The sequence below is a fragment of the Accipiter gentilis genome, chromosome 7 (genome assembly GCF_929443795.1).
Source record: "Accipiter gentilis chromosome 7, bAccGen1.1, whole genome shotgun sequence".
NCBI classification, from domain to species: Eukaryota; Metazoa; Chordata; class Aves; order Accipitriformes; family Accipitridae; genus Astur; species Astur gentilis.
The window spans coordinates 4,697,835-4,719,457 of record NC_064886.1 but is presented as its reverse complement, the minus strand read 5'-3'; the positions used below and the strand labels follow the sequence as shown (position 1 = coordinate 4,719,457).

Here is a 21,623-nt window from a genome sequence, read left to right as displayed (position 1 = left end):
TAGTTAGTTATGCAGCCTGATTTGGGGTACATTTTTATCTGAGTAATCCCATTACTTCGTTGCAACTGGCAGCCGTGACACTTCGTGTTGTGCTAAGCTTGTCAGTTCTCAGAAGATAAAGGTGGGTTTGGCAAAGTCATTGCCGGGATGCAACCCCTGGGCACTGCAAGCAGCCACACTGGCAGGTGTTTGCTGGCACTTTTTTCCCTTGAATCTGTACGGAAATGTGATGGAAGAACTCCACATCTTTCAGGTGAAATGCAAGCGTAAGGTCATTTCACAGTTGCATAATTATAGTGCGAGAATCCAATGGTTAACTTGTAAATTTTGGCCTAGTCAAGTTATCGCACCGGTGGACATATACGTAATGAATCAATTTTCCCTGTGGTTTCAGTTGGTCAAAATAAGCTTATAACTTTTTACAAATTCTATGTCATGTTAGACAAACACATTTGGTTTATAAGTCTCTGCATACTTAAGTGTAATCTGGTGCCAACAGGGCTCCATTATTCCTTGTAAATATACTGATATCATAGATGAAAGTTGATTTACTTTTTAAGGGTTTGGGGGGTTTTTTGTTTGGGGTTTTTTTATTTATTTTAAGTATCTCTTTAGGGATTTGCTTGGAACCAGTTAAAATACATTTGATTATCAGTTGAGTATCTGTGGTAGCTAAGGCTAGGCTTAAAGAAGCAGGAAACCACACAAATGTGAAGGCTGGGAAATTTCTTTCTTTTTTTTTTAGTGTAACATCTTAGTTTTCCACCCTGACAAAATTCCCCTTTGAACAGAACTAACATCTGAGTTGCGGCTGTCGTTCAGCTCGTTGATCTGGCTGAAAACTCACCCTTGGGAGAAGGGTTAAGAAAAGAAATTTTTTTCCCCGTTGGTAGGTAGGCTTTCACATAGATTTTTGTTACTGGGAAATCCCTGTATATCTAAATGATAATATTTCATTGTTTGTGTTCAGGCAGTCTTACACAATCTTGCCCAAGCAGAAGGTTGGTTTGAGTGGGTTTTTGTCATATCGTGTTCTAACACGTCATGTAACCACGCTATTTCTGAATTGAGTCAAGGATTTTATTTATTTTACGCATTTATTAGAAAATCTCTGAACTGTGTAAAAGTAGAGATTTACATTTAGGGGACAAAGAGCTCCAAGTTGTTTTGTTGCTTCTGTTTTTAGCTGGGTAGTCAGTGTTTTACGGGGAGACAGAGTCTCTAGGACACAAGACGTGAAAACAGGTCTTTGTGACGGGTAGTGGAAGCTGAGTGGAATGGGCAGTTGTGCCTGCAGAGGCATTTCTGCTTCCATGGGAACATGTTTGCAGTTGGCTATTGAAAGTATTTTGACTTTTCTTAACTCTGGCCAGAAGAATTTCACTGTCTGGCAATGGTGGACAGTCATCTAGTGCATGCAGTGCTGTACAGGTGCAAACAGAGGCTTCTTTGGGGTGTTTTTTTTTTGTGGGGGAGGTATTGGCTTGGGGTTGGGGGGTTTTTTTGTTTGTTTGTTTTGCTATTTTTAATGAACTAATTATGTGCTTGCATTTTGTAGCTCTGGCTATGGGCCTGTGTGTTGCAATGATAGCCTTTGTTCGGCTGCCGAGCCTGAAGGTTTCCTGCTTGCTACTCTCTGGGTTACTAATTTATGATGTCTTTTGGGTAAGTGTTTTGTTTGGTTTTGCTAAAACTGTTTTTATCCTTTGGATTTGTAATTGGCTTTGGGCCATTTTTACATGAATTGTACTAGTTGTTGAAATCTGGCAAAGCCAGAAGATCAGCTTCATTGCTCCATTCTGAGACGTTAAAAGTCTGCAGCAGGATGCAGAATGATTTCCTCGGTAATTAGTTGACAAAAGCAGAAACATGATTAGACTATTTCAACTTTGGCGTATTATTTAAAAAAAGAAATTGGACCTCAAATTTTGAAAGCCTGGCTGAAGATCAGAACAAGCATTTCCAAGTAAACACAAAACCTTATGCACACTTGCACAGTATGCACATGCCAGCTTCTGATTAGTAGTGAAATCCTCAAAACAGGAATGCAATGCAAGCTGATTTATAGCCAGTAAGGTTGGCATAAAGTCTTACCACACTTTTACAAGAAACCTGACAGAATATATTTTGTAATACTGAAAGGATTAATTATTTTTTTTTTATTTTGTTTTTTTTACCTTTGCATAACACTGAGTACTGATCCAGGGAAGCACTTGCTGACAGCTCTGGCAGTCAGTCAGTTTCCCAGTGTGATGAGCTATAAAGAGCCTGTTTGAAACAAGTGTGGCATCATTCCCTTAATGAGTGAGCACCGCACTTACCTCTTCTCTGCTTTCAAGCTTTCTCCTATTTTCAGTATCCTCTTACTGGCCTTTGTAGTCCTGGACTACAACTTGTAGCTCAGACAGGTCCTTTGCCAAAGGATCTCAAGATATTGATCAATATCTTGATATCAGAAAGTACACTCCAGTTATTCTTGAGGATTAATGGTGTAAAAAACTTTATCAGAATTTTTTAAATACATTTTGCCTTTTATCATCATATATACAATGTATGTGTATGGAAAACTTGGACAACATCCTCTGTTTTCTTGAATAAGCAAAGCAAAAATACACGCAGCTTTGAGTTGCTCTATAGTTGCAGTTTGTAATTTCTGATTATTTCCTTGCTCCGTAGGTGTTTTTTTCTGCCTACATCTTTAACAGCAATGTTATGGTGAAAGTGGCCACACAACCAGCTGATAATCCCCTTGATGTTTTATCCCGGAAACTTCACCTGGGACCAAACGTGGGTAGAGATGTTCCCCGTCTGTCGCTGCCTGGTAAACTTGTATTTCCAAGGTAAAATCAGCGGTTCTTTTACTGTACTATATAAGAAAATTTTTCCTTCCCCGTACGCTTTAGTAGTACTAATTCTATTGGAAAATATCAACTTAGTTCCCCGTTTAGTGACTCCCTCTTCGTGATCAGAAGGTATATAACGAGTAGTGAGGGTTGGACACTTTGCGTTTGCTGACTCATAGCATGCAGAAATGGTCCTAATTAGGTTAAAAGGTGGCCTGTTGAGAACAGGATACGCTTTTCGACACATGTGTGAGTTTTACAGTTTAATGACTGCTATGGTAAGATTTATGACCTAATACTTAAAAGCAAAAGACCTGAGGTTTATTAAAACATCAGAATAGTCTTGATTACTGCGTAGTTGCAAGTGATTGGGAAGGGAGTTGGAAACTGATCTCAGCAAGGACGGCTTACTGGGCAAGTGCTGTGTTGGAGGGAGATTATTCCACATCTCTCTACTGCAGGGGTTCCTTGATGTCTCAGATTTTTAACCAGATACGCGTAGGCCTGATTGGGCAGTAAGCTCCAATGCGTCAGCAGTTATACAGTAGGTTACGTTGGCATATTTACTCTATTCTTGTCTCTTCAGATGTTGGGATGCTGAAATAACAGAGATTAAGAGTTGATTGTCTGCAATGGTAAAACGAAAATTGTTCATTTTGTCAACTTTGTGATAACTTAATTTGGCTTCATTTTCATGAAAAATCCCTTGCATTTAAGATCATGGGCAATTTTAGTTCTTAATCTACTCAACAATTGGCTCTTTTCTGGGAATCTGGTGAGACTATAGTTTTCTATGTGTTTTGTCTGAATGAGGCCAAAGATCTAAGAAGTCCATAAATCGATTTACTGCCTTGTATTAGAGGCAATCTATGTGCTCGGGAATGAAGGTGCAGTGTCTGTCAGTGTTAAACAGTTTGATAAAACGCTCAGCTGGTACCTCCCATTAACGCTTAGAAGAGAGATGATTGAAATACTGAGTTGATGGATCTGTTTCACTGAGTGAGTTAAGAGCAAAAGCAGCTTAAACACTGCTGGCAGAAATAAACTGGTTTGGAGCAACATGTCATTACTGTCAAAATGGGTATGTTTAAAATGAGCTGAGGTGGTGCTGTAATCATTGAGGAAAAAATACTCGGTAGGCAGCATTTAGCTTCTACTACATAAATAAAAGTTTGCAGGTAGAAAGAAGAGATGTGCAAAATGAAGCTCAAAACCAAAGTGGAGGAGTCTAGAGCTTGTCACCCTGTGTTTTGGGCATGAACCCAATTTCAGTTGCTCTCTAGTTCCACAGGCAGCCACTTCTCTATGCTGGGGATCGGAGATATTGTGATGCCAGGTCTTCTGCTCTGCTTTGTCCTGCGTTACGATAACTACAAAAAGCAAGCCAACAGTGATTCCTGTGGTGCCCCAGGACCAGGGAACATCTCTGGACGTATGCAGAAGGTCTCTTACTTTCACTGCACACTTATTGGATATTTTGTAGGTGAGTAATTAGTTTAATACGGATAGCTGCTTAGTGAGCAGAAGTGGGATTGTTGTAGTAGGTTTAAAAGATGATGAAAACAAGTGTAAAGAGGCTTTGAGAGAACGCTTGGTTATGGTTTTTTTAATCCTCTTCTCTTTGGGTTTCATTGGCATGGTCTAGGGAGAAAAATCCTTCAAGAGTCATCTTTTTAAGATTTTTTTTTGTTTGTTTTTTATTCAGAGGATGAAAGAGACTATCGGTGTATTTTGGTTAGCAACTTCTTATACTTTGCTTTACTAGCATAGAAGGTGTCGTAGCTCGTATCTGGGTTCTGGGAAAAATACGGGAGTTTCTAGATGGACTATGCTGTGCAAGAGTACATCTAGATAATTCATCTAGATAATTCTTGCATTTTTGTATTCTACTGTTAATGCTTATGATCCTGTGACGCTGTAGTACGTGCAGCAAATGGTAAAAAGTCACAACTGGAATGCTGTTTATAATTTGATGTAGCCATCCTCTCCTCCCCAGCATAAAATAAGTTTTTCAGAAGGACATGTGTCTGTGCATATCCTGACCTCCTGCAGTCCTTCTGAGGATGAAAAGGAAAGATCATTTCCTACCAATAGCCTCCCCCACAACGCCCCATCTTTCCCCCTACATTCCCTTTCGGCAAGTATCCAGGAAAATCATTCCTGGTGTGTACGGTCCTTCCTCTCGGCCCGCCGTTTCTCAGGCTAGGGGCCTCAGACTGACAGTCTCAAGAGGTACCAGCACTGGAGTAGCACTTCACTGTGGTGCATTCAGCTTCCTCCCCTTCGCCTTTTGTTGCGTTTTGTTTGAGTTATTCTTAGCTGAGTCTTTGAGATTCAAAACTGGAGCAAGTGGCTCAACACAGCCTAATATTAAAACAGAATAATTTTTCGCTGTTTTGTTTGTTTCGACTGTATTCAGGGAAAGCAAAGCACAGGTAAGTAACTTTTCCACAGCCCGTCTCTCAAAATGGTGGGGAAGGGAGCCACGTGTGGATCCATATGCAACCTAAAGATATTTATAGTCACTTTTTTCTTTTACAGGTCTATTAACTGCAACAGTAGCTTCTCGTATTCACCGGGCAGCCCAGCCTGCCCTACTCTATTTGGTACCATTTACTTTATTGCCGCTCCTCACCATGGCCTATTTAAAGGTAAGACAGGATTATGTATTCACAGCAGGAAGCTCTGGGGGTCAGCTGGAAGCGGGGTCAGTGTTCTTGCACTGGGCAGCAGTTCTCATGAGGATGACGCGTGTCCTTAACAGCCCTGGCCCAGAACTAAGGTACTGGTGCTGTTGGGGTGAATCTTAATTTCCGAGGACTGAGTAACCGAGAGATGAGTCGCTGAAACAGAAGATAATTGATGTACGTAAAGTGCCAGTAATTATAAACTAACTACATTCTGAAGTATTAAATGCTGTTTTAATTAAATAAGTGAATTTGTCCTCGCCCAGCTGGTCATGAAAGAATGCGTGCACAAAGGTCGGACAGAGATTGGAGAGTCATATCCTTGTTTACCACTTTTCAGTCACCTGCTCTGAACTGAAATTTTAAAACGTAGCCTTTCCTGTTACAGAGCTGTTGTTGAAACACACTTCTAGCGCTCTGCAGAGCAGAGCCGAAGAAAGGACAGAATTTTCCACCTGCATAAATATTTTCTCTCTATCACAAAGCCATTTTGGGTAGATCTGCCACCAAAATAAGACATTCTGGCCTGACAGGGAAAGGATTTATTTTTTACTGTCTTTATTGTAATTTGCAAAACAGGTGAAGAATAAATTTGCTTTAAAACATTAAGACATGCTTGCAATTATATATGCATTTTAAAATCTGAGTTCTAAGTGGACTTTAAAGTTTCTGAAGGCATGGTCGTTCTGCTGTTTTCCTGCCTAGGGCGATCTACGTCGCATGTGGTCTGAGCCTTTCCACTCCAAGTCCAGCAGCTCCCGTTTCCTGGAAGTATGATGGAACAGATAGAAAGTGACCTGAACTTCTGCCTTGGTCCTTTTCACTTTAACTTGTGGCTTTGTCATCTCCTAAAGCTGGACTGGCTGGTACTTGGGAAGGTACCAACTACGGGACTTGTATGAAAGGACTTTGTATTAAAAGGAGGAAAAGAAAAAAAGCTAAGATCCTGGAGCTCCGTGTGACTCCGTTCTCCCTGCAGATGTGGAACTGGGGGACCCTTGGTGCAACTGCAGCCACTTTCCTCTTTTCCTCACTCGGATGGATTAGCACCAGACTATTACCTTTGTGAGAGAGGAAGAGACAGACTTGAAACTGAAAACGGCTTGAAGTCGTTCAGAAACTTGTGAACACTAAAAGAAATAACGTTTAAGAAAACTGAAGCTTCTTCAGAGAACTCCTCATGGACATTGGGACCAGTTTCCTGCTGGACTTCGGTTTTGAAAAGAACTGAGACAGAAGGTCTTCTGTCACAATATTGGGTTTTTTTGATTTATTAAATATTTCCTGTGGTGTGAGGTTACTTATTAAATCCACAGACATTGAGTGACTTCTTGCAGTATACATATAAAAATTTGTTGTAACAAGTTACATTTCCACCCAGATGTCATGTTGCAGTGAAAAAGGGCACGATTTTTATACATATATATATACACACATATAGATATATATATGAATAAATAAAAAGGAAAACCTGCTAAGATCATGCTATGTAGCAGACAGGGGCTTGCTGTAATTTTTAGCATGTAGAGCAGTTTACTATGGCTTTCTTGTATATGGATCTACAATGAGCTGCTGTTTTTTTTCCCCCCTCCTACAACTGAACCTGCAGTTTAAAAAACAAGTGTAGTATTTGTACTGATTGTACTCATGGACGTTAGGGGATATTTGATTTTGATCAATGTAGCAAATTAGGGAAGAAAAAAATTCAAACCCAACCCTGTTCGTTTGAGGGGGGAGGGAGTGGGGGTGTCTTTTTTTTGTCTTTTTTTTCTTTTTTTTTTTTAACTTTCTTTTTTTACAAACAGCTCCCTTGCAGGTTTTTAGTAGTTCCTTCTTGACCCAGTGCATGTATTATAGCAGCAATTGTCTTTGTGCTTTCTGATCATAGTAATGTATCACTTGTAAATACATTTTTTCTATTTTCTATTTTTTTGTATTTTTTGCATTTTGTTTCATTAGTGTGCTGTATTTTTTCCATGCCCCTGCCCCTTAAAGAGAAAAAAAAAAAAAAAAAAAAAAAGGAAAAAAGAAAAACTGTCCTTTACTGTTGTGACTGGTTGGAGTTTGCGTGTTGACTGCTTTGTACCTGTAGCCTGTTAAAATGTGGATTTTTATTTATTTTAAACCAGCAGTTCCAGTTCTGGTTTGTTTTTTTGGGGGTTTTGGGGTTTTGTTTTTTTGACTTAAAGGCTTCCCTAGCTAACTAGAAATTTTTTCCTTTAAAATACTCTGCCAAATCAGATTTGGGGAGCTCTCCCAAAAACTCATAGCTTTTGTTAGTTTGATAGATGCTGGTAACTGTTAGTTGACTGGAAGGAAAACAGGAATGTTTAAGAATGAATCTGACGGAACGGTAACATTACTTTGGGGTACAGTTTTGTTACAACAGGTAAGGAAGCTTTGGTGAAATGTCTGATCCTTTCTGCTCTTCCAGATGTTACAAGAGCATATTTTAGCATGGTAGAAAATTTTGTCCAGCCGCGTGTGTACTGTCATTAATTAATGTCTTCCTCTGTTCTCAGGGAAGTCTGCCACTGCTCACAGTCAGAGGGGCTGACGGGGCCGACGGCCTCTGCGAGGGCTGTAACAGATCTCCGAGACAGGTGAAACATCTGAAGAAACAGTAAGCAGCAGCGCAGCCCTTTGGGGGGCATGGAGGGCTCCAAGATTTAGCAAGTGTGGGTGGGCAGGTGTGGTGGTGGGGATGTTGTGACTTTATTCTATTCCCCGCCCCCCCCCAGTTCATCTCTTTCACTTAGTTGAAAGCATTTCTTCTAGCATGTGCCTGCAATGCTTGTCGTCAGGTAACTGTCACTTTTTAATGAAATAAATAGTTCTTAATTAAAAATCTGCTTTTACTGTTCATAGCAGGTGTCAGGTCCCAGACTTGCAGTCAGCTTGGGACAAAAGGCATCAATTTTCAGTACATACCTCAAACTTAAGGTGAATAAAATATTGATGAGGATATTCAGAGAGATTAAAAAAAAGACACTTTTTTGGTTGTTTTTTTTTCCCCCAGAGATTCCAAGCAGTGGAATAAAATCTTTAGATCCTGTTCACTACTGCTTTATCTTCCCAGCCCTTCCACCCACCTGATAGCAATGCACAGGAGTTCCCTCCTGCCTTTGGAATTAAAATAAAAGGTCTTTCTCTGTTTTACAAGTGGTGTTTTTTAGTCCCTGCCAGGAAAGCATGCCTGTGAATGATTTTCTACACTTAAAAAGGATTCTGGAAAAAGTTTTATAAGTACTAATGGACAAATGCTTAATGAGAATTAATTTAGCTTTCCGGAAAAATCTTGACCTGCCTTTTTAAGCTGTACTGCCCTCCCACACACTGCGACCTTCTAACTTACACCAAGAGACTGAGCTGTAACTGCAACACTTGGTTTCTGAACGCACAGGTAGGTAGAGCTTCCTGCACCGAGCGGACTGCCCAGCTTCCCCGTCGGAAGCTCCCACCTGCCAGGTGAGCAAAAACTGGACTGAAAAATGTTTGCTGCCCCTTCAGTGTGCAACAGTAGCTGCCACCTGTGGGAAAAGGATTTTGGTGCTTTGCAGAGGTTAACTGAAGCATAACTGTTCTAAATACAAACCTATTACACTTGTGGAGGGCAAAGCATTCTCCTAGGTTTTTTGAGTAAGGTAAAGCTGTAAAGCTTTGTCCCACAGCTCTCCCATCTAGAACAACCTCAGCATTCAGGGGGATTAGAAGCAGATTCCTACCTCGCTACTCAGCTGCTGGGCCCTCTCTGCGCAGACACACCTTTTGTCCTTGTTTCTTCAGTCTGGCCGACTACATGTCTTCTCAGCTTGAGGATGAAACTGTACAAGCTGCTTTGGGTCCTCTGGATTTCCAGAGGCCATGTAGGGCCTAGGGCTCCCTGTCCCTGTTGTGGCTGCTATGGTTGTTGATACCTTCTTGGTTTAACATTCTGTTGAACTCCTTAATAAACTACTTGACACCAAGTCCTGCAGCGAGATAGCCAAACCACCTGCCCTTTCTTCTGAAAAGTTGTCATAAAAAAATATTTTAGCAATTGTTTGACTAACATAAGCCTGCTTGTGGGAAGGTAAAAGGACACTGGCCAAAAAGTGATAGACATAGAGTGTGTTTATAGCAAAGAATTGTAACATACAAACCTGTTAACAGTTCTAGAGTTGGTTTTCTGCTTTGTCTTTGGGAATAGTCAGCTTAGAAATTTTACTGTTTGTGTTTTTAAACTTCCCTAAGGTCACACTTAATCTTGCAAATATTATGAGCTCAAAAATGACCTGGGGTTGTCTGGCCAGCCAGTATGGGTGAAATGTATTAGAAATGCAAGCTGGTCATTCCGTGTCTGTATTGGCCTGATGGGAGCGACCCAGGGAGTTGTCAAATCGGTGCCCAGCCCAGCTGCGGGGCTGTACTGCGCTGCACTGCGCTGCCTGCGGAGGCTCAGGAGCACACCAGGGTGGCCAGCGCCGCACTTTTAATCGTGTGACATTCAGAAGCGTTTTGCTGAGATGAACATTTCCTGTCTTGTACGTGGAAGTACAGCATGTTCTGTGAGAGAAGGGGAAGAAGTCACTGAGGCAATTGGGAAATACATACTGGTGGTTGAGTGGCTTCCCCAGCTTAGTCTTGACCTCCTTGGAGGTGGAAGCGGAGGGAAGGTTTCCAAGTATTTTTCTTTTTATACAAGTAGTGATGGAGTGGAATTTGAAACCAATTTTTAGCTTAACAGTAGTAAACTGCATTTTTCATTCAAGTTACAACACTGTCATGTTTTCTTACCTCTATTCCATTTCTTCTTCCTGTTATTCTTACAGGTACTTTGCTTTTTTACTTCAGGATGTCTTTCAAATTTGGTATTTGTCACGCTTTCCAAGGTCCTCAGCATAACCTGAATGTGTGGCTGCTGCCAGGTCTGTGTGTATAATGAGGGCTCTCTACTTAGGCAAAACAAAATTTTGATATAAAGTCAAAATAATTTGTACTGTTTTTCTTATAGATTAACAGTGTCAGAAAAGACTAGTAGAGGAGACTAGTGTAATGTGAAAGCAATACTACAGCTATGTCAGCTGAGTCCTGTAAATACTGTATACACTGCTTAAACTTGGAAGGTCGAGACAATGCTTGGGGTTTTTTTCAAAATTGTGTGAAATTGAGAGGTGAGCCCCGTCCTGCTGTGCACCAAGGAAGTCGGATGCTTCAGAAGGGATCCAGTCTCCAGGCAGCTCCTCATTCTTGGTGGGGGACAGGCCAAGAAGGATGTGGCTCAAGTCCGTGTGCCCCAGGAAGAGTTAAGTATTTCTCACCTGTGTGTATTTAATTGTCACAGCCCAGAACAGCTCCTCTCTTCCTTTAGTCGGGTGGCAACTGACATGAAGAGACTGTGAGCTTTAGATATGACATAAAATATATCAAATCTACTAGTTAGGGCTCCCCCTGCTTCATTCCCAGTAGTCTGCCTCGTAACTAGTTTCATGTACACTTAAGAGCATTGTGGGGTAGAAAACACAATGTCCTTGAAAACTGTAGCTGTGGCTTACCTCCTCCCCCACCTCTTTCTTATTTAGGTATGACCCGATTTTTCCCATCTCAGTGCTCCAACTTTGCAGTGTTGGCTGAGTTTGTAAATTGATAAAAACTTCTTGCTTTACTTGTAACTAGATCCTTTTCTCAAACCCTGGCCCTACCCTATACCTAGCCAGGTTAGTGCTGTCTGGGGGTGGCTCTCGGCAAGAGCTCCCTATTTAATGCTGCAAAACTTGTTTGTGTTTTGCACTTTCAGCAGTTCTCTTCAGTAACAACAGCCCCGAGGAGCAGACGCACATGTATTACAGCCAAAATTGTCTCAGCCAGCAGCAGCGAGGAGTAAGCTCTTAGTATCTTGCTCAGAGAAAACCCAGTTCTTTCTTTGCTCTCAGAGCTCTGGGGTAGGCTTTGTGCATAAGCATGCTGTTTACCCCAAAGCACTGCTGTGAACAGTGCTGTGTGACAGGTTACCGCCTCTCTGGACTTATGCAGCAGGGAAGGTACTGGAAAGCCTTTGTGCCTTTAAAGCATGTTTTTAGGTAATAACAAAGGGAATTCTAATAGAGTAGCTTAAGATATTCCTAGGCTCGGGAACCTGACTGGCATGCTGTACCTAGACCAGCGATTTTTAACCAGCTCCACCCTTTTTGTTATTTGATGATGTGCAGTGTAATTTGATACAGACTATGGCAGAGGTGCAGCACTCAGCAACTTAGCATCAAGTATGCAGTTGTCAGCCAGGTCAGCTGTTGTATTGAGGTCAGAGCTAACAAGAAGCTTGTTAAGGAGGCGTGCAGTGCATGATCCGTGCGTTCCCAAAAGCAGGTTCTGGGCACAGGCGCAGCAGCAGGGCTTCTGCAAGAGTTGCCCCCCCCATATTCTCTGCAGAAGGTCCATCAGGGATTTGGTACATCTAGTTTGTAGGTTCTTCAGGTGCCTTCTCAGTCAGCTGAGGTGTTCATCACTATTCTCCCCCTTAGGTCAGCCATGATGCGTGTAGAGACAATTTCACTCTGTTCTGGAGAAGCTGCAGTCATTTAGAGTTGGTAAATGAAGGAGGCGTGATGCTGAAGAGGAGCGATCTGAAAGCTCTGATGGTACAGTAAAGCAGCTGTAAGAGAAGCAGCCAGCTAAAAAGAGGGGAAACAGTGCAGCAGGCATGGTGTAAGTAAGTGTGACTGACTGCTCTGGGTCGCTGGGGTTTCAGCTGGACCTCAGCACACGAGGTCAGTGAAGACAAGCACTGAACAGTAACTGCATTTCTGCAATCCTCACTTCCTTGCGGCGAGCAGCCCTACAGCTCCTGTTCTGGCTGAGTGGCTGCAAGAAGAAATAAGTATAAAATAATATCACTTTCTCCTACACAATCATAGATACAAGCCTTCAGCAATCGTCCAAGCAGTGGTATGGGCTGAAATCAAGCTAGAAAAGTGTCTCTCACTCCTAGAAGCCCTCCATAATTTGTAACACATTCACAGTCTTTAGAATGGTTTTCCAGTAGAAATTCCCTGTTGAATGCCCTGCTTGGCTCAGTTTCTGTTAATCCTTAGGTTTGTGAGAGCAGCAAGGAGAAATTAAAGCCTTGAAGACTTTGCCCCAACATGCAGTTGCCCTCTAGCGACCTGCAGTGGGTTTATGTATATTTCTGGGATGTCTGTACTAGCAAATGCCTGCTGCACTTCAAAGCAGTGTCTAACTGGTGCGTGCCGGACCAGGTGGTTTATGCTCCTGTGTCTTGTGACTGGAAGAAAATACTCTAAATGAATTCACATTTGCATTAAAAAAACAGTGGGGACTGGTGCTCCATAAAATTAGGTTTTATTTGTCTTCTCTGCTCTCTGTATGTAATAGGATCCTGCTGTTTTTCCTTCCACACAAATTAAATAAATGGCACCACAGAAAAATAACCATTTACCTCTAGTTTACTCATCGTTTGGACAATGAGGTGGACCATAAAGGCTGGAGTCTTAATTGTCTCCATCTTTTCCTGAGTTTGTAGCTTTTCTTTTGGCTGTTGAATCTTCTGAAAGTTAATTTCTTGCCAAAGATAACTGATTGAGGATATGTGCTACTGCTAAAGCTTCCTGGTAAGGTTTTCTGTGTCATCTGTTAATTTCCTCCTTGTTGCCCAAAACTTGTAGAGATTAAAGGCTGTTGCTGCTACTTCATGTACTTCCTTTCCTGTTGGGTAGTTGTTGGTATAGTAAAAGCAGCTTTAGGAGCAGAGGGTTTTTTGGTGTTTTTTTTAAAAAAACCAAACACACACAGTCCCAGGTAGTGCAGCTTTTCTGTCCTTTGCTTTTATACCTACATCCATAAGTGGCTGAGTGAGCAGGCTCCTGGGCTCTGCTGGCCAAGATCCAAGGGTTTTTTTCTGACCTTTGTTTTTGCATCTACATAGAAGCAACCCCAGCCTGTACGAAGAGCCCTTTGTGTGTAGGTAGTACCTGTATCCTCCCACCTGGCTCCTCTCCTGCTGAAAGTAGGGAAGAGTGCTCTGCTGCAATGATTACCTCAACACAGGCTGTATCCAATTAGGAGCTCACACATAGCTGTGTGCCACACCTGAAATTCATCAAACCCTGAACAGAAGAGGGTGTGTAACCCCAGCCTGGAACAGGGCACAGGGTTCCTGTCTGAGTGCCTCTAACTTTGGCACTGGTTATCCAGTATCACATAGTGACAAATTTTTGGAAAACAGGCAGCGGCTGGGAAGCACACAAGGAGAGCTGCTGACTTTACTGAACAGCAAAGTCATTTTGCCACTACCAAACCAACACAACGCTCCAGTTTAGGAAAAGGTCTATGCTCCCATACAAGGATAGGTTGCCTCCTCCCTCCTGCACTTGCAGCCATCACTTACAAACCTAGATAGGGCCTTCCGTGCATCATACTTTGTCCAAAGAAGAATCAGCACATTTTAACAAGAGGGTCAGTTACTCATTGGTGAGGAAAACTTCCATCATTAGCCTCGTCGAAGACAGCCAAGACTCGATCGCTGTTGTGCACTGTTACGAGGCACTCTGGGGCCAGTGTCCTGCTCTAGTCGGCTTCTTCAGCTACGGTAGGCCTTCAGCAATTGACCTGCTATCACCAGTCTTTGGATCTCACTGGTCCCCTCATAGATCTCGGTGATACGAGCGTCACGGTAATGGCGTTCTGCTGGCATCTCTGTCACGTAGCCCATCCCGCCCAAGATCTGGATGGCCTGAAACAAAGGTAGCAGGTTAGAAAGGAAGCAGGGTCAAGGAATTTGTTTTCTAGAGAACACAGCCACCTTAAAAGGAGCTAAGCCCACAGCAAGCATAACTGGAGGGAACACGTGGGGATGACTGCAGCCCATTTGCAGTCAGAGGAATAAACAGGATTTTAACTGGGTAAGAGCAATACTGATGTCCCAGACAGAGAATGAATCGCTTCAGAGGTAGTTGTTAGTGAACCATGTTTGGCTAAGACACTGTTAAGAACAGGGGAAAATAAATGCAGACAGCAGAAGTCCTGCTCCATTTGTTCACTATGTTGCAATCTTACTAGTAGTCCTGACTGGTGCACCCATGTTCTCTCCCCCATTGCTAATCCTACTCAAAATTTTGACATTGCCCTGGACAGCAACAGGCACAGAAGACTTTAATAATACAGCTGCCACAGGCCAGCACAAATCCCTGCCCACACCCCCCACAATCCAGGAGGTTGGCTGTACTAACCAGCCTCAGCCATACAGGTTGGTTTGGGTTTTGTTTTTTTTTTTTTAAAAAAATCTAGTAAACTCCATGCCACCTTCCCCAAGCACTTGTGCAACAACACAAACTCCCTTTCAGCATGCTGTGTATCAGAGATGTCAATTGAAGTAGTTACCTGGTGAGCAATGGCTGTTGCAGCTTCTGATGCAGCCAGTTTGGCCATCGCCGCTTCCTTTGGAGAAGGAAAACATCACTGAGGGTGCAGCTATCACAAAAAGGAACAGGTCATTTGCACTAGGAGCTTGAACACCCACAGACCAGCTGTGCAGAGGCAGGCCTGATCACTGGTGCCAGCTGACAGTGGCCACCTCCCTCCCCTTGGCTAAAACCAGGACTCGGATCAGCAGGCTGCCTGAGGATTGACAGCAGAGTCCAGCATCTTCTGGTGGGTTAAACACCAACAGCACTGGCTGGGCAAGCGCTGAATGCAGCAATGCTGTACATAGTGCGGTTTCCTTGCCTTGAGCCTGTGCCCTGTGTTGTCGCTGTTAGACAAATGCAAGGCTGGAAATACCTTTGTGAAGGGCTTCCCATTGTCTTTCAGCATAGCAGCTCTCCAGGTCAGCAGGCGCGCACCCTCCAACGCCACAGCCATATCTGCTAGCTTAAACTGCAACGACAAACGCTGCCTTTGTTCCAGGTGCTGGCCTCTGCCTGTGCAAGAACATACAGCAGAAGTCTCCCACCCCTGAGGCCAGTATTGCTAAAAAAGGAGCGCCTCCATCCCAACAATCAGTTTTAAGTGGTTTAAAACAGAAATTATTACCCTGTTTAGGCCAAACAGTGCAAAGTGCACTGTGTGCCAGAAGCCACGCCTGAGAGCGCACGTGAACTTTGCACCAGCGATGTTTGGAGCTGCCTCGTCCACCTGGTTTGTACCTGCACTGCCTGTAGCTTTGTGATGGGCGACCCAAAGGCCATTCTCTTTTCAGCATAATCCACAGCACAGTCCAGAGCTGCCTGTGCTATTCCCAGAGCCTGTGAGGCAATACCAATTCTTCCTGCATCCAGAGTTTGCTGAAAACCAAAAAAAAAATACACGTGTTAAGTCAAGTCATGCTTGATCAAAGATAGTACACTCACATTTCTGATCTTGCTGGGGAGCTGCTGTAGCCTTAGTATCCTGTGGTCAGACACTTCCTTGATTCAGAATATTCCTGGTTATGCAGGAATAGAGAGCTTTAAAATGTACTGGGCACTGCACAGAGAAGCCAGGTGTACAAAATAAGGGAAACAGCACAACGAGCAGCATCTGCTCTGGAAGGGGCTGAAAAGAACCCTTCAGCTAGACCCCTGGCTCACTGTGCAGCTGGTTTTACTTTAAGTGAAAAAAAAGAAGAAAGAAAAAAAAAAAAGCAATCTGGTCAGTTTTCCTCTTTGCTCTTATCAGTACACACAGTGAAGCAAGCATTTTTCAAAATGACTAGTGAATTGAGTCAGTAACCTGACTTACCTCAAACACCTGCCCATTTTGCTTTTAACTGCTTCCCTGCCTCACTATGCACAGGAAAAATTTACAGCACAATGAGAAAAGACTTCATCTTCCCAAGTCCTGGGCTGAGCGTCCTAAAAAAGTGGTTGGTGACTGGCAGGTTCATTTAGTTTTGGACATAATGGAATGGGCTGTTCTCCAGGGAGCTCAGCCTTTTTCAAAAAGTCAGGCCAACAAATGGTGTTTTGCCCCTACAGAGAGCAATGAACACTTCCAAGGGGTAGTGCGTCACTGCAAGGAACACGCTGTGCCGCAGCTACCTGGCTCCTCCTCAGAAGTCGCACACATGCCATAACTCAGATTTCATCCACCTTTAGACACTATCCAGAGGTTGTCCTGGGCCTCCAGGACAGCTTTCCTCTGCCACAGTATTTAGGGAAAATGCCATGTTTTCCCTTTATCTGCAGGTACAAACTAGAGGAATAGAGGGTTGGGAAAGGAGAAAAATTAAAATACACCATGCCTGCTGACACACCACCATTCCTTCATCTGAGAACCACCACAGAGTCTACAATAAAGTGCTGTCAAGGATCTACAGTAAATTAATGATTCATCAAGCTCTGTGAATGATTTCTCCCACATTAGCAAGAGGGGTCAACTGCTTAATGTCACACAGAACAGCTTATGTGAGTGGTCCTCACCAAAGTGATCGTAAGTCTGAAAATGGTTTTGAAAATGGTAAACTTGGGAACTACAGCTTTACACAACCACAGCTGCACCTCAATCCATCTCTTACCATGGCAATTTTGAAGCCCATTCCCAGCTGCCCCAGTAGGTTGGCCTTGGGTATCCGACAGTCCTCAAATATCAGGTTGGCAGTGGAAGAGGCTCGAATTCCCAGCTTGTCTTCTTTCTTCCCCAGTGACAGCCCAGCAGTTGGCATGGGAACCAGGAACGCGCTAATGCCCTGCAAGGAGACCCAAAACTCTTAGGAGTGTTGCCAACTTCCCACTTACGTGGCTGTCAACAAGCTTCCTCCAAACATTTTTCATAGAAGCCACATGTCTAGGTGTTTTGGGTTTGTGTGGCAGGGGCTACAGGGATGGCTCCTGTGAGAAGCTGCTAGAAGCTTCCATGGCTCCAAGTCAGACCCACCTCTGGCCAAGGCTGACCCAATCAGCAACGGTGGTAGCACCTCTGCAATAACATATTTAAGAAGGGGAAATCTGCAGCAGAGAGGGGAGTGGGATGTGAGAGAAAACCCAATGCAGATACCAAGGTCAGTGAAGAAAGAGGGGGAGAAGGTGCACCAGAGGAGGGGATGCCCCTGCAGCTCATGGAGGGGAGCAGATGCCCACCTGCAGCCCATGGAGGAGCCCATGCCAGAGCAGGGTGATGCCCCCAAAGATGGCCATGACTCCACAGGAAAGCCTGCGCTGGAGCAGTCTGTGACTGAAGATCGGCCCGCAGAAAGGACCCACATTGGAGCAGCTCATGAAGAACTGCTGCCCATGGGAAGGAATCACATTGGAGAAGTTCTTACAGAACTGTCTCCTGGGGGAGGGACCCCATGCTGGATCAGGGGAAGAGTGAGGAGTCCTCCCCCTGAGGAGGGAGTGGCAGAAAGGAGGTGTGATGAACTGACCCCAACCCCTACTGCACAGCCCCCTCACCTCTTGCCGGGAGGAGGTAGGGAGGGGTGGGGGGAAGCTGTTTTAAGATTTGGTTTTACTTCCCATTATCCTGTTTTGATTTGATTGTTAGTGAATTAAATTGATTTTGTTTTTTTTCCCCATGTTGAGTCTGTTTTTCACCTGTGACCATAAGTGGTGAGTGATCCCTCCCTGTCCTTGTCTCGACCCACAAGCTTTTCTTTGTATTTTCTCCTCCCCATCCCACCAGAGAGGAGCAAGCAAGCAACCCTGTGGTGCTTTGCTGCCAGCTGGGCTTAAACCACAACACTAGGTAACCAGGAGAAGGGAGGGGAGAGCTGAGACGGAACAGAGCCAGCGCACATCAGCCCCTCCTCTGCTCAATGCCTGCATGGCTCTAAACAGAGTCCCCAGAGCCTTTTCAAAGTACTTCTGCACAACTCCTTTACGCCCGCCCCTTTTTCCTGACTGACCCAAATGAACACACCTTGTGCTTCAGGGATTTATCTGTAGTAGCAAACACCACAGTGGCCGAGGCGTCCCAGGCGTTGGTGATCCAGGCCTTGGTGCCATTCAGAACCCACTCGTCGCCATCCAGGCGTGCCACCGTGGACGCCGCACCCGCGTCACTACCATTTCCTGAGCAAGGAGCCAGCAAACAAAACTCAGGCAATCGGTGGCAGCCTGGGGTGCAAACCCACCCCCCGCCCGCACCCCCTCTCACGGCACCTCTTTTAACTGCAGTAGTGTCACCACTGTCCCTCCCACGGGACCCACACAGGAAGGGGAAAGGTGCATCTGTCTAAGATGTGTCCATCTCCAGAGCTCTGCTCACACAGAGCGGATGAAAATTTTCAGCATAGACCATGGGGATGGCAGTTAATACCTCGGGCACTAGGACTTCGTTTACACAGAATGGCTATAAACCACCTTTCCACAAACTGCTACAATTTCACAGACCTAAAGTCCATCGTAAACCTGACTAAGGAAAGAAGCTACCCTACATTCTCTGCAACAGGAACAGTAACAGTCACATCACCTGGTTCACTAAGGGCAAAACATCCAATTTTCTCTCCACTGGTGAAGGGAGCAATCCACTTGTGCTTCTGTTCTTCGGAGCCAAACTTGAGTATTGGCCCTAAATACAGAGACTTTAAGAATTGAGCATTGAGTTAGTGCCTCTTGAAGGTACAAGCAATCCAGTAACTCCCTACTTTCTAAGTGCTCTCCAATGCACCAGAACCCTCCGCAGGAACAGACCTCATTTCTCCCACAAACCCCTCTCCAATAACCCCCCAATGCCAGCCTCAGTTCCACACCTGTCCCTCGCACACAACCCGAGACACTTACATTATTGACGCTGATGATGACACCCGTGGACGCGCAGCCCCTGCTGATCTCCTCCACAGCAATGGAATAGGCCAGGTAGTCGAGGCCCGCTCCTTTGTACTCCTCCGGCACATCCATAGCCAGCAGCCCTAAGCCACCCATCTTCTTTACCTGCACATAGGGAATGGAGAAGTGAGACCCTCTGCGCCACCAGTGTCCCAGCAAATACACACAGACACATGGAAATAAAGACAGGTCATAGCAGGGCTACACACAGAGGAAAAGATGTGCACAACTCCTGGTGAAATGGGAATCTGACTGTACCAACTGGTAAGTGTCCCCAGGTCCCGATGACTTCAACAAGAGCCAAGAGCTGCATTCAGTCACTGCTGCCTAAGACGAGGCTCTTGCTTATTTAAAGAGCTCTCTTCAGTACGGGGAAGGAGGGAGCCTTCTGAAACAGGCAGCTACAACCCCACCAGCATTTCCTCAGCCTCCCACCAAAGCTTTCCCCTTGCATGTCCCCTATCAGTAGGAAGCTCTCAATGGGAAATCTAGCTGATAAAAATCATTAGAACTTTACCTTTGAGTCTGCTGAGCTTCAGCCTAGGACTGCACAAGGAAAGAATTTTACAGAATGAATGACCCATAGAACAGTTTGCAAGAAGGTGATTTTTTTCTTTCCCATTAATTGTTGGTTACATGCCACATTATTCCACCCCAAGTTCCTCAGCTGGACCCCTGCTTTCTTAACTGTAAGCTCTTCAGAGCACTGATTGTCTCACTCTAGGTCTCTTGTTAATGTTTGGCAACATACAAGAGAAAAAACAACCTTTCCTCTGTTTTTACATTTAAGATGTCAAGCTTTTGGTGTTGCGGAAATAACTGCGTCACCAGCAAACAAATATTTTCCCTCCTGTATGGGCACCCAAAACACTAGTCCTTCACATCAAATCCAGAGAATGAACAAAAGCCAGCAACTAGTTCTATGTATGTTGCTTTGTCTTAATAAACGCTGTTTACATTTTGAATTTTCCCCTACACATTCAAGTGAAAAGACTCAAAAATAAAATGTAAAATTCTCAGATAAGAACAGTGAAGTAAAGTGGAAAGTAGTTTCTTCCTTAGAGTGAGTATGACTTCCCTGGCTTAATCCTTCCTTAATCCTTAACAGAAAGAGGGACGTATGACAAAACTCGCATGCCTCTGACTGTTCTTACTTGGAGCCTTTTGGCTAACGTAACAGTATATAATTTTTCTGGAGCTTAGTACTTCACTGCAATGAAGCAGGTGAGTTAGTCTGCTCAACACAGCACAGAATGTACTGCTGTGTCCGTACTGCTTTCCACAGGAGAAATCACAGGTTTGATTAGCATCTCAATTTCTTCACAGCCCCAGAGGATGACTAACATGCATCTCCTATCTCCTGATCACTTCTTTTCACCATCTGAAATGCACTTGGGTCACCCACACTTCCTCGCTATAAATCATTTTTACAGTTATCTGCAGTCTATGAAAGTATTTCATTGGTTTCATAAGTCAGCTGTATTACAGCCCACAGGTAAGGCAGTAAGGGAACTGAAAATTCAACGATACTAAAGTCAGACACAGAGAAAAGCAAGTAAAGAGCTCAAAATGTCCTGTGGGCATTACAACGTCCACACTCCACGAACTCTGACAGAAGTTGATCTAAACCTCAATCTTCTACTAAGCCAGAGCTTAATGTACTTTTTGCTTCAGGCCCAAGCGGCCCTGCCCCAGCAGCGGAGGGAAGTCAGGCTCTGAACGAGGCAGTCCGCCTCCGTCGTGCTCCCGGGGGGAGCAGCACCCACCTGCTCGGCCGGGAAGCGGTGCTCCTTATCCAGCTGAGCTGCGAGAGGCATCAGCTCCTTTTCTGCGAAGTCCCGGCACGTCTGACGCAGCATCTGGTGCGTTTCTGGCAGCTCCGCTGACTGGTACACCGTGTGCAGTCGACGGAGGCACCCAAAGGGCAGGGCTGAGAGGAAGGAAAGGAATTGAGCGCCGTTGTTTCCCTTCACGCCCGGCGGAGAGGGCTGAAACCCGCCCAGGAGGGTCTCACGCAACGCGGCTGGCGGCCTCCCCGGAGGGAGACTCTTCCCCCGGCACCCAGGCCGCGGCACCCGGGGCTCGGCTTGAAGGGCGGCACCGCCCCGCCGCGGGCTGAGGGAACCCGCCTCAGGCCCTGAAGGGCACCGGGACGCCGCCTCCCGCGCAGGCCACGGCCCCTTCCCACCCCCTTCGCTTGCCCCGCAACCTCCCGAGCAGCCGCGGCGGAGCCGGGAGCCGAGCCCGGCGCCCTCACCCCTGGTCGGCCCACCGCCGCGGGCAAGCAACGCCAACGCGGCCGCCATTCCCGCCGCCATTCCCCGTCGCCTCAGGGGAGCGCGAGGAGACGGCGC

The 21,623-nt window shown here is 44.9% G+C and overlaps 2 protein-coding genes across 11 annotated transcripts in view; one reads left to right on the top strand and one right to left on the bottom strand.

Moving 5' to 3' along the window:
• SPPL3 (signal peptide peptidase like 3) overlaps positions 1-7,946 on the top strand; it is a 62,116-nt gene extending 54,170 nt beyond the window's left edge. For all 4 annotated transcript variants that reach the window (XM_049804928.1, XM_049804930.1, XM_049804927.1 and 1 more), the window contains 5 exons: positions 1,559-1,665; positions 2,677-2,840; positions 4,127-4,326; positions 5,385-5,494; positions 6,236-7,946. In XM_049804928.1, coding sequence (XP_049660885.1) covers positions 1,559-1,665; positions 2,677-2,840; positions 4,127-4,326; positions 5,385-5,494; positions 6,236-6,307 — 653 coding nt within the window. In that variant the 3' untranslated portion in view covers positions 6,308-7,946. The remainder of the gene's footprint in view (positions 1-1,558; positions 1,666-2,676; positions 2,841-4,126; positions 4,327-5,384; positions 5,495-6,235) is intronic.
• Positions 7,947-9,625: 1,679 nt separating this feature from the next.
• ACADS (acyl-CoA dehydrogenase short chain) lies at positions 9,626-21,608 on the bottom strand. 7 transcript variants are annotated; one of them, XR_007506652.1, is made up of 11 exons: positions 21,527-21,608; positions 21,036-21,199; positions 19,225-19,374; positions 18,914-19,025; positions 18,362-18,513; positions 17,019-17,189; positions 15,670-15,807; positions 15,305-15,400; positions 14,906-14,962; positions 12,966-14,258; positions 9,626-12,370 (listed from the first exon to the last, which is right to left on the bottom strand). XR_007506652.1 is itself a non-coding variant. In XM_049804923.1 (10 exons), the coding sequence occupies exons 1-10, from the start codon at positions 21,585-21,587 to the stop codon at positions 14,106-14,108; spliced, it is 1,254 nt and encodes a 417-aa protein (XP_049660880.1). In that variant the 5' UTR covers positions 21,588-21,608; the 3' UTR covers positions 9,626-14,105. The 7 variants fall into 7 exon arrangements, 4 of the variants coding, with proteins under 4 accessions (XP_049660880.1, XP_049660883.1, XP_049660881.1 ...); XR_007506653.1 differs by having other exon boundaries at positions 9,626-12,161; XM_049804923.1 differs by having other exon boundaries at positions 9,626-14,258.
• Positions 21,609-21,623: the final 15 nt, after the last annotated feature.

Coding starts and splice junctions, on each gene's coding strand:
- ACADS (XM_049804923.1), bottom strand. CDS start 21,587: ATGGCGGCGGGAATGGCGGCCGCGTTGGCGTTGCTTGCCCGCGGCGGT. Junction 15,808..17,018: donor TGGGCTTCAAAATTGCCATG/GTAAGAGATGGA, acceptor TTTGGTTTTCAG/CAAACTCTGGATGCAGGAAG. Junction 14,963..15,304: donor ATGGGAAGCCCTTCACAAAG/GTATTTCCAGCC, acceptor CCTTCTCCAAAG/GAAGCGGCGATGGCCAAACT.